We start from the raw sequence: 19,187 nt of genomic DNA on the forward strand, positions 1-19,187 counted from the left end.
TTGATGAACACTTGAGTTTTCCTGGGTTTTTTGTTTGTTTGTTTGCTATTATAAATCATGCTGCTATGAAAATTCATGTGTAAGTTTTTGCATGATCATGTTTTAATTTCTTTTGATTATACATTGAGGAATGGAATTGCTGTGTCATGGTAGCTGTTTAAAAATTCAAGGAGCTGTTAGAATGTTTTCCAAACCTGATAAAACATTTTATATTACCACCAACTGAAGAGAGTTCTGATTTCTTCTCACCAGTATCTGTTATTATTTGACTTTGATTCTGGTCATCTTAGTGGGTATGAAGCGGTATCTCACAATGATTTTGATTTGCATTTCCTTGATGACCAATGATATTTGAGTATCTTTTCATGTGCTTATTGACTACTGTATATTTTCCTTGGAGAAATATCTATAGATGTTTTGTCCCTTATTTAGTTGAACTTTAAGTTAAATTCTATTTTGAATTAATTTTAGATTTACAGAAATGTTGAAAAAAATAGCAAAGTTTCCCATTGACCCCTTACACAACTTTACCTAATTTAAACAATTTATATTGCCACATTACAGTTATCAAAACTAGAAAATTAGCATTGGTACAATATTATTAACAAAACTTTAGATTGCCTCTAACATCCTTTTGTTTTTTAGAATCCTACCCAGGGTCCCACATTATATTTAGTTTTGATTTTTCCTTAGCCTCCTCAAACCTGGGACAGTTCCTTGGTCTTTCCTTTTCTTTTATGCTTTTGAGGACTATGGGTCAGTTATTTCATAGAATGACCCTCAATTTAGGCCTTTGTAATGTTTTCTCATGATTACAATGTGACCATGCATTTTGGGCAATAACTCCACAGATGATGTGTCTTTCTCATTGCATCATATCAAGGACTCATCATGTCAGTATGTCTCAGTACTGGTAAGGTAAGCTTGATCACTTGGTTGCAGTGGTGTCTGCCAGGTTTTTCCACTGTAGTTTTTATCTTTTCCTTTATGAAGGATGTGGGGTACATTTATGTATCTTGTTTCTCAAACTTTCATTACTAATTTTAGCATCCACTGGTAGTGAGTCATGCTTGAAACAATTACTACTTCCATGTTTGGCTAATACTTTCTATGTCCCTCTTTCCTTCTATGCTACTTGAAATTCTTCTATAAGAAAGTATTGTTTTTTCTACCTCATTAATTTATTTATTTATATAAGTGTAGACTCATGGATATCTATTTTATTCTATAGATGAAAACCCATTACTGTAAATCTTGAGTTATTCAAGTTATTCCAACTTTGGTATTAAAAATTCCTTCAGGTTGGTTTCTTTTTCCTTTTGACAAGACCTCATAATATTTTGAGCAGTTACTTACTTTCTGATTTCACAAGATGTTCTAGGCTTATCATTTCTCTGGCCTGGCCCTAGAATCTGGCACTTCTTCAAGAAACCTGATTCCCTTGACTGTAGAATTTTGTTCCAAAATCAAGTCTAGGCACAAAGTATGCTTATTGCTTATATTATATTGGACTAGCTATCTATTGCTGCATAACAGTATTACCAGTATCTAGAAGCTTAAAACAGCATACATTTATTACTTCTCAGATATGGTCCAGGAATCTAGGCATGGTTAACTGGTCCTTTACTTGGGGTCTCATAGCTACAATCAGGGTGTCTCCCAGACTGGTTCTCATCGGGAGGCTCTACTGAGAGAATGTGCTTTGAAGACAGCATGGGTGGTTGGCAAAACTCATTACCTTATGTGTGTAGAACAGAGGGCCTCAGCATCTTGCTGTTGGATATAGACTGTTCTCAGCTTCCCTTCCAACCAGGCCACTTCTTTCAAAGTCAGCTATGAGAGAGTTTCTAGAGAAATCCACTAGTAAGATGGAGCTTTATACAATGAAATGTATTCTCAGAAGCCAGGTAGCCTGCCACCCATGTCACATTCTATTGGTTAGACACAGATCATAACTCCTGCCAATAATCAAGGTAATAGGATTATGCAAAATCATTAGTGCCAGTACACATGGATTATAGGGAAATCCTCCTTAAGGGTCTGTCTACCACAGACATCATTGCAGTTAGACCTTCTCATAGACAGAGCTAGGAAATACATGTATAATATAGTAACATAGACACATACATTTATAATTTTTTATCTATATGTATAGTAAAAATCATGAATTTATACTAGTAGTTGTGTTTCCAGTCCAATACCATAGGGTTCATTTTAGTCTTCCCCATTTGCTTATTCATAATTTCCCCATCACTGAAAAGCTTAGTTCTCACTATTAATATTTGTTCAATTCAGTGTATACACAAGTAATTTTAGAATCATTAATCCACTTTCCTGTGAGAAACATGTTAACTAGCTAGATTATAATGTGTGGGTTTTGTTTTTTTTTTTTTGTCTTAGATTAGTTTTTTCCTTTCCCATTTCCTTCATTGTAGGTATGTTATTCACTTGTCATGTGATTAAGTTCGTGTGTTATTGTTTCCATTCCATTGTACCAATATGCGTCTCATCAGCAGGGTGGTAGAGCATGCCCTTTTTACAACCTCATCAACAGAATGTATTGTCATATTTTTAAAATTTTACCTATTTCCTTGTCATTTAATTTGTACTTCTCTGTAAGTGAATGTGTTTTTCTTATATTCTTGTTTATCATTATATCATTTTTTGGTCTGTTTATGTATTTTTCTTACTTTCCTATTGGGTTTATGATCTCTATCCATCCATCAGATATTAGGTATTCTTTAGGAGTAATTAGTCCTTTGTAGTATGGAATATGTTGTCAATATTTTTTTCATTTATCAGTTTTCTTCTTTGTGTTCTAATTACGTTAAAATTTTTTATTTTCAAAGTAGTCACATTTACCAATCAATTCTTTTATCCTTTTTGAATTTTGAGATATAGTTGGAAAGCCTTTCTTCTTTCCAAATGGCTACATACCTGTCCCTACACCACTATTTAAAAATGCATTTTGGCTGGGTATGGTGGTGCACATCTATAATCCCAGCAGCTCAGGAGACTGAGGCAGGAGGGTGTGAGTTCAAAGCCAGCCTCTGCAATGGCAAGGTGCTAAGCAACTCAATGAGACCCTGTCTCTAAATAAAATTACAAAATAGAGCTGAGGATGTGGCTCAGTCGTTGAGTTTCTCCTGAGTTCAACCCCTGGTACCAAAATTAAATAAATAAAAATGCATCTTTATTAGAGACTTGAGTTATTAGCCATGTTACATACTAAATTCCTATATGTGAATTTTGGGAGGATCTAACCTGGACTTTTTATTATATTGCAATGGTCAACTTATTTATTATGGGGACTTTTTAGTATGTTTTAAAGTCTGGTAGAGATAATACCCATTCATGGGTTTTTGTTGCTGTTATTTTGTTTTTGCAGCACTGGGAATTGAACCCAGGGCCTCACACATGCCAGGCAAGCATTAGCATTCTACCATGGAGCTATATCCCCAGCCCTTAATTTTAATATTGAGACAGGTTCTTACTAAATTGTCCAGACTGGCCTGTAACTTGTGATCCTTCTGCCTCAGCCTCCCAAGTGACTTGGGATGTGCCACCATGACCAGCTCCCAGGTATTTTTAGATGTTTATTTTTCCATATGAACTTCAGTATTGACTTGTCTAGCTCAGATTTTTATAACCTCAACACTAACATTTTGTTAGATTAGATTATCTAACATTTGGGGTTAGATATTTCTTTGTTGTGAGAGGCAGTTTGGATACATTGTCAAGATACTACTAAAATATCACTAACCTCCATCCACTAGATGTCAGTAGCATCCCCCCATTTGTAATAATCAAAAAATATCTTCAGGTGTTGTAAAATGTCACCTGAGTTGAAAACCACTGGTCTAGCTTGTTATTTTTTTTTTGGGGGGGGGAGGGGGGGGATTTCACTGAATTGGTATGTTAATTTAGGGATTGATCTTTGTAACATTGGCTTTTCCTTTTTTTTCATTCTTTATTCATTAAATTCTTTTTTATATATCAGAATGCATTATAATTCTCACATATAGAGCACAATTTTTCATATCTCTGGTTGTATACATAGTATATTCACATCAATTCATGTCTTCATACCTGTACTTTGGATAATAATGATCATCACATTCCACCATCATTAATTACCCCTTGCCCCCTCTCTTCTCCTCTAACCCCTCTGCCCTATTTAGAGTTCATCTATTCCTCCCATGCTCCTTCTCCCTATCCCACTATGAATCAGCCTGCTTATATCAAAGAAAACATTCAGCATTTAGTTTTGGGGGGATTGGCTAACTTCATTTAGCATTATCTTCTCTAACTCCATCCATTTACCTGGAAATGCCATGATTTTATTCTCTTTTATTGCTGAGTAATATTCCATTGTGTATATAAGCCACATTTTTTTTTTATCCATTCATTAGAGCAGCACAATTCACAATGGCTAAACTGTGGAACATTGGCTTTTTCTATCAAAAAACAGAGAATATCTTTCTATTTGTGTAAATTATTTTGTGTATGTGATTTTTAGAAGTGTTTTAAAATTTTCTTCTTATTGAATTTGCACGTTCTTGTTGCATTTATTTGTAAATATTTAGTCTTCTTTGTTACTATCCTAAATGGAAATGTAAATCATGCTCAGTTTATTGTTTTGTATATATGAAGACTATTGAATTTGTGTCAGTCAGTATATATGTTGTTTATATTTTTTATTTTTCTATCATCTCTGAAGTTTTCCAGGTATACTATGATATCTTCTGAAAATAGAGATAGTTATACTTCTTTAGCCCATCATACGCCTCTAATTAATTTCTCTTGTCTAATTTCATTGGCTAATACCTCACTATAGTGTCAGATAGTAGTAAGAATAGAAGACATTCTTACCTTTTATTTTAGAGCAAATATTTTTATTATCTATCTCATTTAATGATTCTGGCTTTAGGATTAAGGTATTTATGTTTAATTTATCATATTAATAAAGTGTCCCTCAATGCCTTTTGAGTGTTTTATCATGAATTTTGTCAGTCTTTTTTAGCATATGTGGAGATAAGCATGTGCATTATTTCCTTAGATTTATTAACATGGTATATGATAATGCATTTTCTAATATTGAAATAGCCTTGAATTCCTGGAATAAATCCCATGATCATTATGGGTCATGATGTGTTTCTTCCTATTGTGATATCAGATTATATTTGCTAAATTTTTTTTTTTAGAATTTTTTGTCAATATTCATAATTAACATGGATTTACAGTTTTTCTTATTTGAACTGTCTATCTGGTTTAGGTTATCAGTATTACATTTGCTTCAGTAAGAGAATCAAGAAGTTCTCCTTCCTTTACAACATTCTAAAATAATTTATAGAGGATCTGAGAGTAGTGTGTTTAAGTCTGTTATTATTGGGTCCCTATGTCTCCATGTATCTCCTGTAGTAGGTTTTTTTTTTTTTTTTTTTTCAGAAAGATAGTCACTTTGCTATTTGATACATAAATATCATACTTATTATATATTCACTATGGATTCTGGCTTTTATTATTAAAAATGTTTTGTTTTATCATGTTTAATGCTTTGGAACTTAAAAGGTAGACACTTTAAAATGTCATTTGTATCACTTTCCTGATTATTCTTGCCACTCCTATCCCAGATACCTATGATGACCATTCTGTGAGAGCAAGCAGTTCAATTAGAATCTTTTCTCATGGGGGTTAACCAGAAACTATGATATACCTGCTACATTCCATTTCTAATTCAAAAAAGAAAGAAGTAAAAGTGTGGCAGCTGGGTTGCCATCTCTAACTATTTGTACTGAATGTACATTGTGATTGTTTTGCTCTTAGAAAATTTGCCAACTAGTATTATATGGTGTGTGGAACAGGGTACAGCACAGAGAAATAGACCCACTCTCCATCTAACCTTTCTTTTCTTCTGAATTTGGGATTGTGTGCATGCATGTTTTTTTTTTTCTAAAAACATACATATGCACGCATGTGAAATGTAAATAAAAAATACAATACCACTTTTTGCAACCTAATTTACATACTAAGTAGATGGATCAACCAACTTAGTGAGAAAATTAAATTACTGGGTAAAGGAAGAAAAAAATAACTCAAATGAATCTGTTAGCTAGTAGGAAAGCAAGAAAAGCTCAGAGCAGAGACTGAATGAGAACCAGAACACAAAACAGTAATTGGAGCCTGAACCTGGCTTTTGCCAGAAGGCATTTGTTTAACTAGGTGAACCTAACATTGAATTTACAGCTTTCTATGTAACAGAACACAAATCCTAGGGTTTAGCTAAAATGAAGAGTCTAATAGTAGATTCCCTTTAAATAACGTTGAGCTCTTCTCTCAGTAGAGCACCAAACAAAAATAACTTCCCACTAATTTTTTTTCAACCCCAGAAAGTAACTCTGGTGCTGAATTTAGGAGGAAAAATATATTTTTGAGAATTAATAACCAAAATCAAGCCCTCATGCAAATCACAGCTGGAATTCATAATATCTGGAAGACACAAAAAACTTGAAGCGGAAGATTTAGTACAAGTACCCCATGACTTATAGCACTCTTGTTGTCTTGAAGAAGCAAATGCAAATATTTTCTGGAGGAACCCTCCTTCACTTTGGCCTCAACACATTTTCCCCAGCTAAGTTCCAAGGGAAATAAACAGCTAGCTCACAGTAAAGGAAAACACTACACACAAAAGGAAACAAAGATCCAACAGAAATGACTGATAGCAGAATCAAATACAGAATATACAATGAGTATGTTTAATGTTTCAATAAGGAGAGGCTTGGGAAAATGAGTAGTTTAGGAAGAAAGGAAGTCACAGAAAAGCACATACAGCATGATTCCATTGATATATAAAGGTCAAAAATAGATCAAACCAAACAATAGACTTTTTAGGAGTACAGACACAGAGGTTTAAAAAATAACTATGAAGAAAAGCATAGAAATGATTAATACAATGCATGATGCTGGTTATTTTTGGGGGAAGAAGGAGATGTGATTAGATAAGGACATACTGATGACTTCTTGAGTGTGGTAATATGTTTCTTAACCTGAGGGGTAGGTTAAGAAACATTTATTGTTTTTAAATTGTACATTTAGAAACTTTAAATTTATATTACATTCACCTATTGTATGTATGCTAAAGTTCATAATAAAAAGGAAATATATAACAAATTATATATAAAATCTGTTGATTATTTTTTCTTAGACCATATTTATAAATTCCACTATCAGGGTATTTCAACTGTATGGCAAAGCCTGCTTTTCTTCTAGTATGAGGCAATTTTCTTCTCTACACTTCACAGAAAAGGAATTAGTTTGGAGTTATTATTATTGTTAATCTTCCTTTTTTTTTTTTTTTTTTTTGCAGAAAGATGAGAAGATAAGGTAAATATATGGATCCTAGTTTTCCAGAGTTCTCAAAGTATAAGAAGTCAGAAAAGAAATAAAACAAGGATCAAGAAGATGAAACACTTGAGGATATATTTTTTGTTTTATTCTCTTTTGGCCTTTTGTCTTTTTGGGAGTGTTACTATATCTGTCTATTCTTATATTTAGAAAAATGTACATAAAATATCAGTTTTTATAATATTTAAAATTTCATAATCATTTTGATCACCATATAACTTTTTTCATTTAAGTTTCTTTCTACCTAATATCCTTTAACCAAACCAATTATTACCCTTTTAACCAATAAAGTATATTAATAAATACTTTTGCATTGGTTATCTTGTATATCAAGTCATGTTTTGTTTTGTTTTGAGCCATTCAATACATGTGAACATTTAAAGGGGTTTAAAAATCACCTCCTACCCTGGCCAATTTTCTCTCATCCTTCATTCTTCTACTTTCAGAAATACTTGTTAGGAATCAGTTTCTGTATTACTTTTTTTTAACATATAAAATCTGATGACTTTGGGAAGAGAACTGACCTTTGAGACTCTTTTGAGTTTGGTTTTTAAAATTTTATTTTAAAGATTGCTTACTATTCTAGTAATAAGTCCTAGACAATTTCTCACCAGTACAGGGGTACGCCCAGAAATCTGCATTTTTAACCAATGCTTCAGGTAGTTCTGTGGCTAATTGTAGTAGGGAGACTACTAGAGGAATATAGGATGGCACAAAACTTCTTCATAATGTTAAAGGTGACATTTCTACTGCTAAGGTAGAATAGCCACCCAATAATGTCAATATGTCAGTTGGATAGAGGAGGGATACTTTTGTTAGATTTTCATATATATATAGTTGTAGATGGACACAATACCTTTGAGCTTCACATGTGCTAGGCAAGTGCCTTACCACTGAGCTACACCCCCAGCCCCTTGTGTTAATTTTTTGTCACTGTGATCAAAATACCTGGTGAGGACAAGTTAGAGGAGGAAAAGTTTATTTTATCTCACAGTTTCAGAGGTTCAGTTCATGGTAGGTGGATTCCATTGGTTTGGCCCAAAGTAAGGCAGAACATCATGGTGGAAGGACATGGAAGAGGAACGCTGATCATATCTTGCAACCAGGAAGCAAGGAACAAGGGGAGGGGCCATAAGGAAGATAAATCCTTATAGGCCACACCCCTCAGTGACACACATTCTACCTGCCTATGGTTACCACCTGGTTAGTCCATTCAAACTAGGATGGGCTGATTAGGTTTCAACTCTCATAATTAATAATTTTACGTCTGAATATTCCTGCATTAACACAGGAGCTTTTGAGTGATACCTCATATCTAAACCATAACAAGACTCTTAGAGCAATAGTTTACACTGTGGTTAAGAGCTTGGCACCTCACAGTCTTTGTTCACTTTCCTGAACTATTTTAAGACTTTGTAAACCTCTTAAATTCACTAAGGTATTATATTTTGGTTCCCTATTATTTCTGTTTTTTTCTCCTTTTCATGAGATTTGTCCTTTTTTTTTCTTTCCCATACAAAGTATTTTTCATTTTATATAGTCAAATTTATTGAGCTTTTACTCTTGGTGGAATTTGGTCACAGAATTTCTATTCCCTGGTTGTAAATGTGTTTACCTCTGGTTTTATTCCCCCCTACATTTAAATTTCTGGTTCGTGTGTAATTTTTTCTATTACATAGTGTGAAGTATGAATGTAATTTTTACCTTTGTCCATATAACTCCCCATTAATTAAGAAGACCATGTTACTACTGATTTAAAGTGCCACTTTATATTATATTCCCATGTGCGCTTAAATTTCTTTGATTGACTTTCTTCTGTCTTTTAGCCCTTGTATTTTTTATGACCAGTACTATACCCTCAAAATTATAAAGAATGAGAGTTTCAAAGCTTTTCTCATGGGTTTTGCACATTTCTTGATGAAATTGTACTAAGATATTCTATCTTTTTTACCTGGATAGTATAAATGTGGCATTCTCTTTGATTCTCTCTTCTAATTGATGATTGTTAGTTAGGTTTCCATTGCTATGACAAAATACCTGGGAAAAACAAAGTAGGAAAGATGTACTTTGGCTTATGGTTTCACAGGTTTCGGTCTATGGTTAGCTGTGGGGACAGGTGCATAATGTGGCAGGCTACTCCCCTTGTGCTAAGTGTGTGAGCAGCAGGTCACTTAACCCATGGGCACAGCCCTGGGCGTGAGGCATGTGTTGCAGTCCCTGCACTTGCTCCATGGCCTGCTCCTCGATTGGTCACTGCAAAGGCAGCAGAAATAGCATTGGTGGCTGTCTGTAAGCTGCTTAGCTACTGCTTGAGTATATGTACATGGTAACTGTGCAATAAAATCAGACCTGCTTCCTGCCTGGTCTCCAAAGGTCTTGATTAGCGACTGCAGCCACACTCTCTTCTACCCTGTTCCATGGACCTCCTTGCTGGATGAGAGACAGCCCACACAGCCAGCTGTCTCCATTGCTCTGGATCTGAAGAGGCAACACATCAAGGCAGCAGGCCATGGTGGTGGAGCAAATCTGCTTACCTCATGGCAACCAAGCAGAGAGAAAGGTGCAGGGGACAGGATACAGTCCCCAAGGGCATAACCCTAAGGATCTACCCACTCCTTTGAACTAGATCTCACTTTCTATAATTTCCATCCCTTACCAACTGTCCATTCAGCCATGAATCTATTAATAGGTTAATCTATTGATGACATTAGAGCCTTCGTGATCCAATTACTCCAGGTCCATGCAGTTGGTTGATGCTGGTTTCCTGAAAGGGATATGATAAGACTGGTCTCCGTGTGAAGCCAGCTGTTGTACTGAAGTCAATCACTCCTGCCAGAGTGAACCATTTCTGCATGGTGCAGCCAGGAACAAAGCACATTGTTCTTCCTCCTCCATACTTCCTGTTTGTTTCTAATACCCTCTTTTGGTAGAGACCAAAAAGAAGCCCAGAAAAAGAAAATAATTATTTGCAAAGACCTGGCCTTAGCAAAACAGTGGATAAGTGTGGATTTGAATCTGAGACGCAATAGCTTAATAGCACAAAAGTGATCTATGAATGTTCTCCTTAAATGTGTTAATGAGATGAACTATATTCACAGATCTGATGATACTGAAATCTTGTTTTCATGAAATGAATCTCACCTTTTAATATATGCCAGTTATGGTGTCAACTCTATGCCTGACTCCATGATTTACTATATGACATTGGAACTCTGAAAGTATTGTTTCTGCTTTACTAGCTGACTTCTTTTTAACCTCTGCCAATGGGATCACTAGAAAGAGATGGAAAAAAATGGAAAGAAGGAAAAGGAATTTAATCTCCTCCTTCCTGTGGCTTTGCTTTTCTGTCTGCATCATCTCAGTAATGGCATCTAATCCAACGGCAACAGTTCCAGTCACCAGTTGGAGATACTAGCATTAGTTGGGTTTTGTCCCTTCATCAGAGGCTTCAGTCTTGCCTTTTAAGGAAGACTCCTTTAGTTCCTGAGGTATCAGCAACATCCTTGCTTTACCTGCTCCTTAGAGATCTCAATCCTACCCTGCTGAGCAGTGCCCTCCCTTAGAGGTCTCCTTCAAAGTTTCTAGGTTCTAATAACCCAACTTCCCTTTGTTACACTTGTTGGTTCTTATGCATTGCTAGAAAAATGAAAAATTGTATAAGCCTATAGAAAAGATTTTGACAATATCCAACAAAATTTTATATAATTGACTCTGAAATCACTCTTTTTCTAAAGTACACCAAAAATCCCTTGCAAAAATGTTAAAATATCATTATGGCAAGATTTGTAATTACAAACAAAAAAGAACAATCTAGTAACCATCAACTGGGGATAGTTTATTTGAAAGCTGATTGAAATGAAAATTTCCTATCAAGTTCATAACAGAAAACTGAGATAGATAACTAACTTTGGAAAAAATATTTCGAATCTACATCCTCTGTAGGGTATTCTCTAAGGAAAAAAAGAACTTTAAAGAAAACTTAAAACTTTCACTCACTAGTCTTATTGCTATCATAATATTAATGTTCTTATTTTGAAATATATCTGTGAACAGGATAAACTATTAAGATTTTAGAACCAAGATTATTGACACAAGAGAATAGGGTTATGATTGTAAATCAGTCTGTTTTCTGTTACTATAACAGAATACCTGAGACTAGGTAATTTCTAAAGGAAAAAGTTTTGTTTGGGCTCGTGATTCTGGAAGTCCAAGAGCATGATGCTAGCACCTACTTGATTTATGAGAGGACCTTGAGCTGTTTCAACTCACCACAGAAAATGGAAAGGGAAGTGAGTATTTGCTGAAGAGGCAAATCAGGAGGGGCTGCCTGTGGTAACTAATTTAGTCCTGAGCAAGAATTCATGTGAGAAAGACATTAACTCATTCATGAAAGCTCTATCCCTTAAACAAAACACCTCTTACCAGGCCCTGCCTCCCAACGCTGCTGCCTCAACATAATTTTTGTAGAGACAAACTATATTCAAAGCATATCCAAGATTTTTTTAAACCTTTGCAATTTTGAATTTTAATTAGATATATCAATGTGAACTTATACTTTTTTTTTGCCCCTTTTACTACTTTTTATATTTTCTAGCACTATCCATTGAAAATGCCTAGAAACAATGGCAACTCATTGGCAATGAGCACCTCTCCCAGATTGTGGTTTCTCAATATTATTACCCATTCAAAGAAACCAGGGCTCTTTCAAGTATTGTCTGATTTTAAGTCTGGGACAGGATATAGAGAAGGGACATTTTGTTATGCCAGAAAGCAAGAAGATTTTCAAAAATTCATGCAATCACATCAAAAGAACAAATTGTAGTTTGAAGATACGTCCATTGGCTAAAGATGGGACACACAGCATTATTAGGAATAATAACCATGATTGATTAAAACACTGGCTATGGGAAAAATCATAAATTGATATGATAAAAGGGGAAGAGAGATAAAACACTTTGGATACTACTGTAGGTTAATAGGATGCTAACTGATTCTCTGAAAATTTATAATTTAAGGAAAAGTTATATAAATTTGTCTTTCTGGTATGAATTTAATTTGTGCATTGTCAATAGTTCTAGGAAAGGATAGGGAATTCTATTCAAAAGAATCCCTGCTGATGGCAGGTTCTCTTACATCAACCGCCTAAGAGTTGTAGTCTACGAAGCAACAACTTCTTCTCTCCTCTCCTCTCCGTCATTTGCTCTGCAGCCAGAAAGCAGCAACCATGTGTAAGTCCATCTCCATCCACTTTGGCCAAGCTGGTGTCCAGATTGACAATGCCTGCTGGGAGCTCTACTGCCTGGAACATGGCATCCAGCCTAATGGCCAAGTGACAAAACTACAGGGTGGAGGGGGGAGGAGATGACTCCTTCAACACCTTCTTTAGCAAGATAGGCACTGGCGAGAATGTCCTCAGGGCAGTGTTTGTAGACCTAGAATCCACGGTGGACCTACCCTCACCTCTTTCACCCTGAGTAGCTCATCATCGACAAGGAAGATACTGCCAATAACTACGCCCTAGGTCACTACACCATTGGCAAGGAGATCATTGGCCTTGTCTTGGACCGAGTTCGTAAGGTGGCTGAGCAGTGCGCAAGTCTTCAGGGCTTCTTGGTTTTCCACAGCTTTTGTAGGGGAACTGGTTCTGGGTTCACCTCTCTGCTGATGGAACATCTCTCTGTTGATTACAAGAAGTCCAAGCTGGAGTTCGCCATTTACTCAGCCTCCCAGGTTTCCACAGCTATAGTTGAGCCCTACAACTCCATCCTCACCACCTACACTACCCTGGAGCACTCTGTGCCTTCATGGTAGATAATGAGGCCATCTATGATATCTGTCACAGAAACCTTGACATTGAACACCCAACCTACACTTACCTGAATAGGCTGATAGGTCAAATTGTGTCATCCATCACTGCTTCCCTCAGATTTGATGGAGACCTGAACGTTGACCCGACAGAATTTCAGACCAACCTGGTGCCCTATCCCCACATCCACTTCCTTCTGGCCACATATGCTCCTGTCATCTCTGCTGAGAAAGCCTACCATAAACAGCTTTCTGTAGCAGAGATCACCAATGCTTGCTTCGAACCAGCCAACCAGATGGTAAAATGTGACCCCCACCATGGTAAATACATGGCTTGCTGCCTGTTGTACCATGGTGACGTGGTCCCCAAAGATGTCAATGCTGCCATTGCCACCATCAAGACCAAGCGTACTATCCAGTTTATGGATTGATGCCCCACTGGCTTCAAAGTTGGCATTAATTACCAGCCTCCCACTGTGGTGCCTGATGGAGACCTGGCCAAGGTACAGCGCGCTGTGTGCATGTTGAGTAACACCACAGCCATTGCTGAGGCCTGGGGTCGCCTAGATCTCAAGTTTGATCTCAAGCATGCCTTTGTTCACTGGTACGTAGGTGAGAGGGTGGAGAAAGGAGAGTTTTCTGAGGCTCATGAGGACATGGCTTCCCTAGAGAAAGATTATGAGGAGGTTGGTGTAGATTCTGTTGAAGGAGAGGGTGAGGAATAAGGAAAGGAATACTAAAGTTAAAATGTCACAAAGGTGCTGCTTTTACAGGGAAGCTTATTCTGATTTGAACATTGAAAAGTTTTGGTCTGATCAATTAATCTCTATGTAGAATTGTATGCTCTCATATATAATTACTGACCCATGCTTTAAAACATGAATGCTTTGTCACAGACCCAGGCTGTCCATTTCTCTGATGAGTTTTAAATAAAGTATTCCCTGTCAAAAAAAAAAAAGAATTCCAGCTGATGAATACAGAAGGAATGCTAGAACTAGAAAAATTGCAACTGCCTCATAATAACAACTGGCAATACTCAACGAAGGATGTGAAACCAGTGAAATGTTGAAGAGAAAATCATTATCAAGACAGAGATATCTTATTAAACTCATTGATAAATATTAGTGTCATTAAGAATGAGATAATCAGACTTCATACACCTCCTGGTGTGCTGCAATATACCTATGAAGTATTCTTTTTTGAATATTTATTTTTTAGGTGTAGATGGACACAACACAATGCCTTTATTTTTATGTGGTGCTGAGAATCGAATCCAGGTCCTGCCTGTGCTAGGCGAGTGCTCTACCGCTGAGCCACAATCCCAGCCCCCTATGAAGTATTCTTGACATACACACACACACACACACAAAAAAAAAAAAAAATTGAACCCAAATAAAATCAAGGCTTTAGGTCTATTATCCAGTGTATAGAAAATAAGTAGTATGTATGGAAGAACAAATAACTCCAGGAAGAAGTAATCAGTTATATTTAAAATATGGATCATTTCTATGGGATAATCAGACAGGAGACTTGAAGGCCACTATGGGGAAAGGCTGGTCCTCTAGCAAATTGTTACAGGTAGAAAAGACGAGTAAGTTCTGGTTTTCTAGGGTAAATACACTTGAGAATAATATATTGTATTGTATATCTCAAAATAGTGTGAAGAAAGGATTTTAAATGTGTTTACCATAATGATACATTTAAAGTGATACATATGCTAATTGCCCTAATTTGACTGATACACAATGAATAAGTAAATCAAAACATCACATTGGATGTATGTACAATTATTATAGGTCAATCAAAAAAATACTATGAAAAGGGGAGGAGTGAAGAGATTGTTTTAGATTAAGAGACCACAAGCAAATACATTGAGTATCTTTTGCTTGATTCAAAGAAATCAAATGTAAAAATACTTTCTTTAGACATGGGGAATGGTATCATGCCTAAATAAGAAAACTTTTGTGTGTGTGTGTGTGTGTGTGTGTGTGTGTGTGTAATGTATCCTGAAGTATTTCGCAGTAAAAAGATGTGTTTGGGATTGGTTTTAAAAATTGTAGAAAGAAATGAAGTGTTGACCATTGCTACAGCTCAGCCAGAGGGAGGGAGATGCTACTTATACACTTCTCTTCGACATACAGATTTAAAAATTTTTCACAATATTTTTTGTGTGTGTTTAGATAAATAAAACCATATAGGAAAATGTTCTAAGTATGTTAAGTAAAAAGAAGTCTGGGAAATAATGAGTTTGATCCTATTTGAGTTTTAGTAAGTTTTAATGTGGATTTTAAAAATGCAAAACAGAGCCAAAAAGTTAACATTGGTAGATTCTCAGCATTCGTTTTTGGATGATTTTTAATTTTCGTACTTTTCAATTCCAAGTCGTTGAATTTTTCCAGTATGTCTTACATCTGTTGTCATTTGTCTGGGAAATTTTATGATTAGTTACTGGATAACTTGTCAATTATGATAAAACTTTTTCTTAAAAGTTCATATCAAAGTAGCTCTTGGCTTAAAAATCATAAATTTGTATAATTATTTGTAAAGCCAGAAGGTAAAGTTGTAAAAACCATCCGTTGTTGCCAGGCGTGGTGACGCACTCCTGCAATCCCAGTGACTCCAGAGCCTGAGATAGAAGGATCGCAAGTTCAAGGCCAGCCTCAGCAATTTAGTGAGGCCCTAAGCAACTTAAAATTTTGCGATACCAAGGGCTGGTAAGTGTCCCTGTGTTCAATCCCGGTACCTGAAATAAACAAATAAACAAAACAAAAACAAAAAAACATCACGTTGCTTTCTTGCAGATCTGAATAATCAATGTGAGATTGTTGACCATTAAGAGTACCAGACGGCAGCAGGCGATCTGGGAGGGGAGAACTTCAAATTAGTGGGAAAGCACCTAAAATATCACCCTAAAACGACCAAGGCGATGTCGCTGGACCCACAGTGGCTGCCGAGGGAGCGACACAGACGCCTAGCACCACCCCCGAGGGCCTGAAAGGGTCAGTCCCCTCTGGGCCAAAGGCCTCCGCCCACACAGCGCCGGTGACGCCCACAAACGTGCTAACCCGAGTGGCTTCCCAGCTAAAGCTCTGCGCCCAGGACCTCAGCAGCACTTCCCGGGTCCGGAGGGCTGGTGGACCTTCGGCTCCGTTAAAACCCGTCTGGCTTGGCGGTCTGTACCACCCGGTCCAGCTGCCGCGCTTCCGGGATCCGCCGTCCTCTGCAAACCCGGACTGGGACCGCACGGCTGCCACCATGGCCTCGGCCCCCGAGCTGATCTTCTACGTGAACGGCCGCAAGGTGAGCGCGTCTACCGGGCTGCAGTGGCTCCTGGCACATGTCCCTGGTCCCTTAGGGCACGATGCGCGGGCCGGCCATTCTGGTCCCCACCTCCACATGGGGGCAGAAAAAGGAAGCCTTTCAAGGACTGCCCTGTCTTTTAGCCTTTACTCTCCGGATGTGCCAATTCCCTTTATTTTCAAGGCTCACAATCTGATTACTAACCCCATTCCCTCCTCAAACAAGGAGAAAAGAGTTCAAGGCCAACACTTCCAAATCTTCTGTTCCTGGAAACCTCAGCTGATAGAAGGAATGTCTTCCAATAGATTGAAAACAGTCTAAGTAGATGGAGGAGACTTAATTCTCAGCGTGTCTGAGCAGAAAGCATTTCAAGTCAGACCACAGGGATGAACTAATTTAAAGCCATCCCCATCGTATCTCAGATGAAGAAATTACGACCTTCCGGAGTCACAGCAAGTTCCTGGCAGAGTTTGGCAAAGCCAGACTCTGGAGACTACCAATGTCCTCGTAGGGCCCTTTGCCCTGAGGCCCTGTGGGGTTGTTCTGATTCTGGGACTGATCCAGGCAGGGTTTGAGTCATTCAGGTATGACAGAGCCCTGTGAGCATCCTTTGAAACATTCCTTGGACTTGGCATTGACTACTTGCTCTGAATGTTTTCTCAGCACAGTCTGACACACTTTGAAGGGGGAAACCAAGGCAGGAAGGTTGAGGGGTTTTGTATTTGTGGCTGGCTTTGTATTATATTTTCTTAAAGAGGATCCCCCAAATTACACATGTTTTAAGCCCCATAAAAACTTCTGCCCCTGTTGCCTAGGTTCCATAGCAGATAAAATAAGCTGTTTTTTCCTAAACTGTAATGAGGGACCTTTAGGATCCCTCACATGACTAATATGAGAGAGTTAGGATAATGGGGTAGATTGACAACATGTCATTTTTTCCCCTTTTTTATGACAGAATGGTAGAGTAGACACAATCATGTTGGTGGTAGTGATGGTATTTACTCAAACAAGGATTCAATTCCAGCTCTCTCATTGATCCAACCAGGACTTTCAGAGGCTCAGCCCCTCTCCTAAAAGGGGACAATACACTTTATAAAGAGTGACTATTTAATCTGCTTTATTTCTAAGGGCCTACATTATGCCAGCTCATGTTCACATTTGTGGGAAACAGCAAGTCCACTGGAAACAACAAAGTTCCTGTAAGCATGGAGTTTACGCTGCATGGGGGAAACAGACCACAGCAAATAAATAAATAGAAATGTAGGATGTTAGGCAGTGATGGGTGCTAGTATGAAAACAAAGCAAAGGGAGGGTATGGAGATGGGCAGAAGCTGATACTTGAGATGGGATGGACATTTTGGCCTCTCAGGGTGACATTTGAGCAGCAACTGGGAGGAAATAGGAGTAAGGCAAGCAAACACCAGGGAATGAGTATTTCAGGCAGAGCGCATTGCAGGTAAAAGATCTGGGAACAGGAGGACTTCTGTGTGTTTATGGGGTAGGTCAGTAGAGCTGGAGGCAGGGCCAAAGGTCAGATTAGAAGAGGAGTGTTAGATGATAAAGGTTTTAGTTAGTGATTTCACCAAATCTAAAAAAACGACATACTGTAGTGACGCAGCACAATTCATAATAGCTAAGTGTTGGAATCGACCCAGATGCGTGTCAATAGATGAAAAAATTAAGAATTTATGGTGTATATATATATGAGGGAGTTCTATTCATCCAAAGAAGAGAATGAAATTTGCTGGCAAATGGATGGAAATGGAGAATATCATGCTAAGTGAAATCAGCCAAACTCAGAAACTCAAAGTTTGAATATTTTCTCTCTTATGCAGAAGCTAGAGTGAAATAAAGGAAAGGGAAAGGGAAGGATAAGATTACATAAAGAGGGCTGGGGATGTGGCTCAAGCGGTAGCCCGCTCGTCTGGCATGTGTGCGGCCCGGGTTCGATCCTCAGTACCACATACAAACAAAGATGTTGTGTCTGCCGAAAACTAAAAAATAAAAATATTAAAATTCTCCCTCTCTCTCTCTCTGTCTCTCTTAAAAAAAAAAGAACCAATCAAATATAAATTAATAGCCGAGCCACAGGAACTCTAGTAGAGGAAGGAGAATGGGAGAGAGGAGGGAGGATGGAGGGAAAAGGAGGATCACAAACTGAAATTGAATTCCAGGCATGTATGAGTTTGTTGGGATGAACCTAAATGCTCTGTGTAACTATAAAGCTCTAATAATTTAAAAAAAAGTTTTTATTAAGTGAAGCAATAGGCATTTTGAATCTACCATCTTCTTCCCCCTTTTTTCCTCTCTTTCTTCCAACAAATAGTATTGGGATTTTTAACATCATGACTAATACAAGTTCTTGCTCCATTGATTTTTAAGGAGAATAAACTTGTTCTTATCAATGGGCCCACCCTATCTATAGGCCAAATGTCCTGAGATAATTTGTAAAGAACACTCTGGAGATATTAGTTCAGTTTTTGCAGTTACCTCATTTAAAAGAAAAATCACATTAGCCTTTTTCTACCCTTTCTCTCCCATCCACATTCTGTTAGGTGTTCCAATGTTGACAAGCAAGCCTAATTACTAGATGGATAGAATTAGAAAAAACTTTCTGATTCTAAGAGTGAGGGATTGTGGAGAATGGTGTGAGAGAGAAACCACCCAAAAGAAAGAGG

The 19,187-nt window shown here is 37.4% G+C and overlaps 2 protein-coding genes, 1 long non-coding RNA gene and 1 pseudogene across 5 annotated transcripts in view; 3 read left to right on the forward strand and 1 right to left on the reverse strand.

Annotated features, from left to right (window-relative positions):
• Sgo2 (shugoshin 2) overlaps window positions 1-7,673 on the forward strand; it is a 31,649-nt gene extending 23,976 nt beyond the window's left edge. For 2 of the 3 annotated variants that reach the window (XM_058580356.1, XM_058580357.1), the window contains exon 9: window positions 7,371-7,673. In XM_058580356.1, coding sequence (XP_058436339.1) covers window positions 7,371-7,382 — 12 coding nt within the window. In that variant the 3' untranslated portion in view covers window positions 7,383-7,673. Of the gene's footprint in view, window positions 1-7,366 lie in introns of all 3 variants that reach the window. The other variant, XM_046447619.2, reaches the window with a different exon arrangement.
• Window positions 7,674-12,628: 4,955 nt separating this feature from the next.
• On the forward strand, window positions 12,629-14,123 carry LOC124094681 (tubulin alpha-1A chain-like; annotated as a pseudogene).
• A 1,343-nt stretch (window positions 14,124-15,466) lies between these two features.
• Window positions 15,467-16,409, reverse strand: LOC124094516 (uncharacterized). Its single transcript, XR_006852265.2, has 2 exons — window positions 16,275-16,409; window positions 15,467-15,952 (listed from the first exon to the last, which is right to left on the reverse strand). It is a non-coding gene; the product is annotated as an uncharacterized LOC124094516 (long non-coding RNA).
• The window catches only part of Aox1 (aldehyde oxidase 1), a 69,183-nt gene continuing 66,374 nt past the window's right edge, over window positions 16,379-19,187 (forward strand). The window contains exon 1 of the mRNA XM_046447321.2: window positions 16,379-16,509. Within this exon, the coding sequence (XP_046303277.1) occupies window positions 16,465-16,509 (45 nt within the window). The 5' untranslated portion in view covers window positions 16,379-16,464. The remainder of the gene's footprint in view (window positions 16,510-19,187) is intronic.

The sequence above is a fragment of the Marmota monax genome, unplaced genomic scaffold, assembly GCF_021218885.2.
Source record: "Marmota monax isolate L192 unplaced genomic scaffold, Marmota_monax_Labrador192_F-V1.1 WCK01_AAM20220418_F8-fsc00007, whole genome shotgun sequence".
Taxonomy (NCBI): Eukaryota; Metazoa; Chordata; class Mammalia; order Rodentia; family Sciuridae; genus Marmota; species Marmota monax.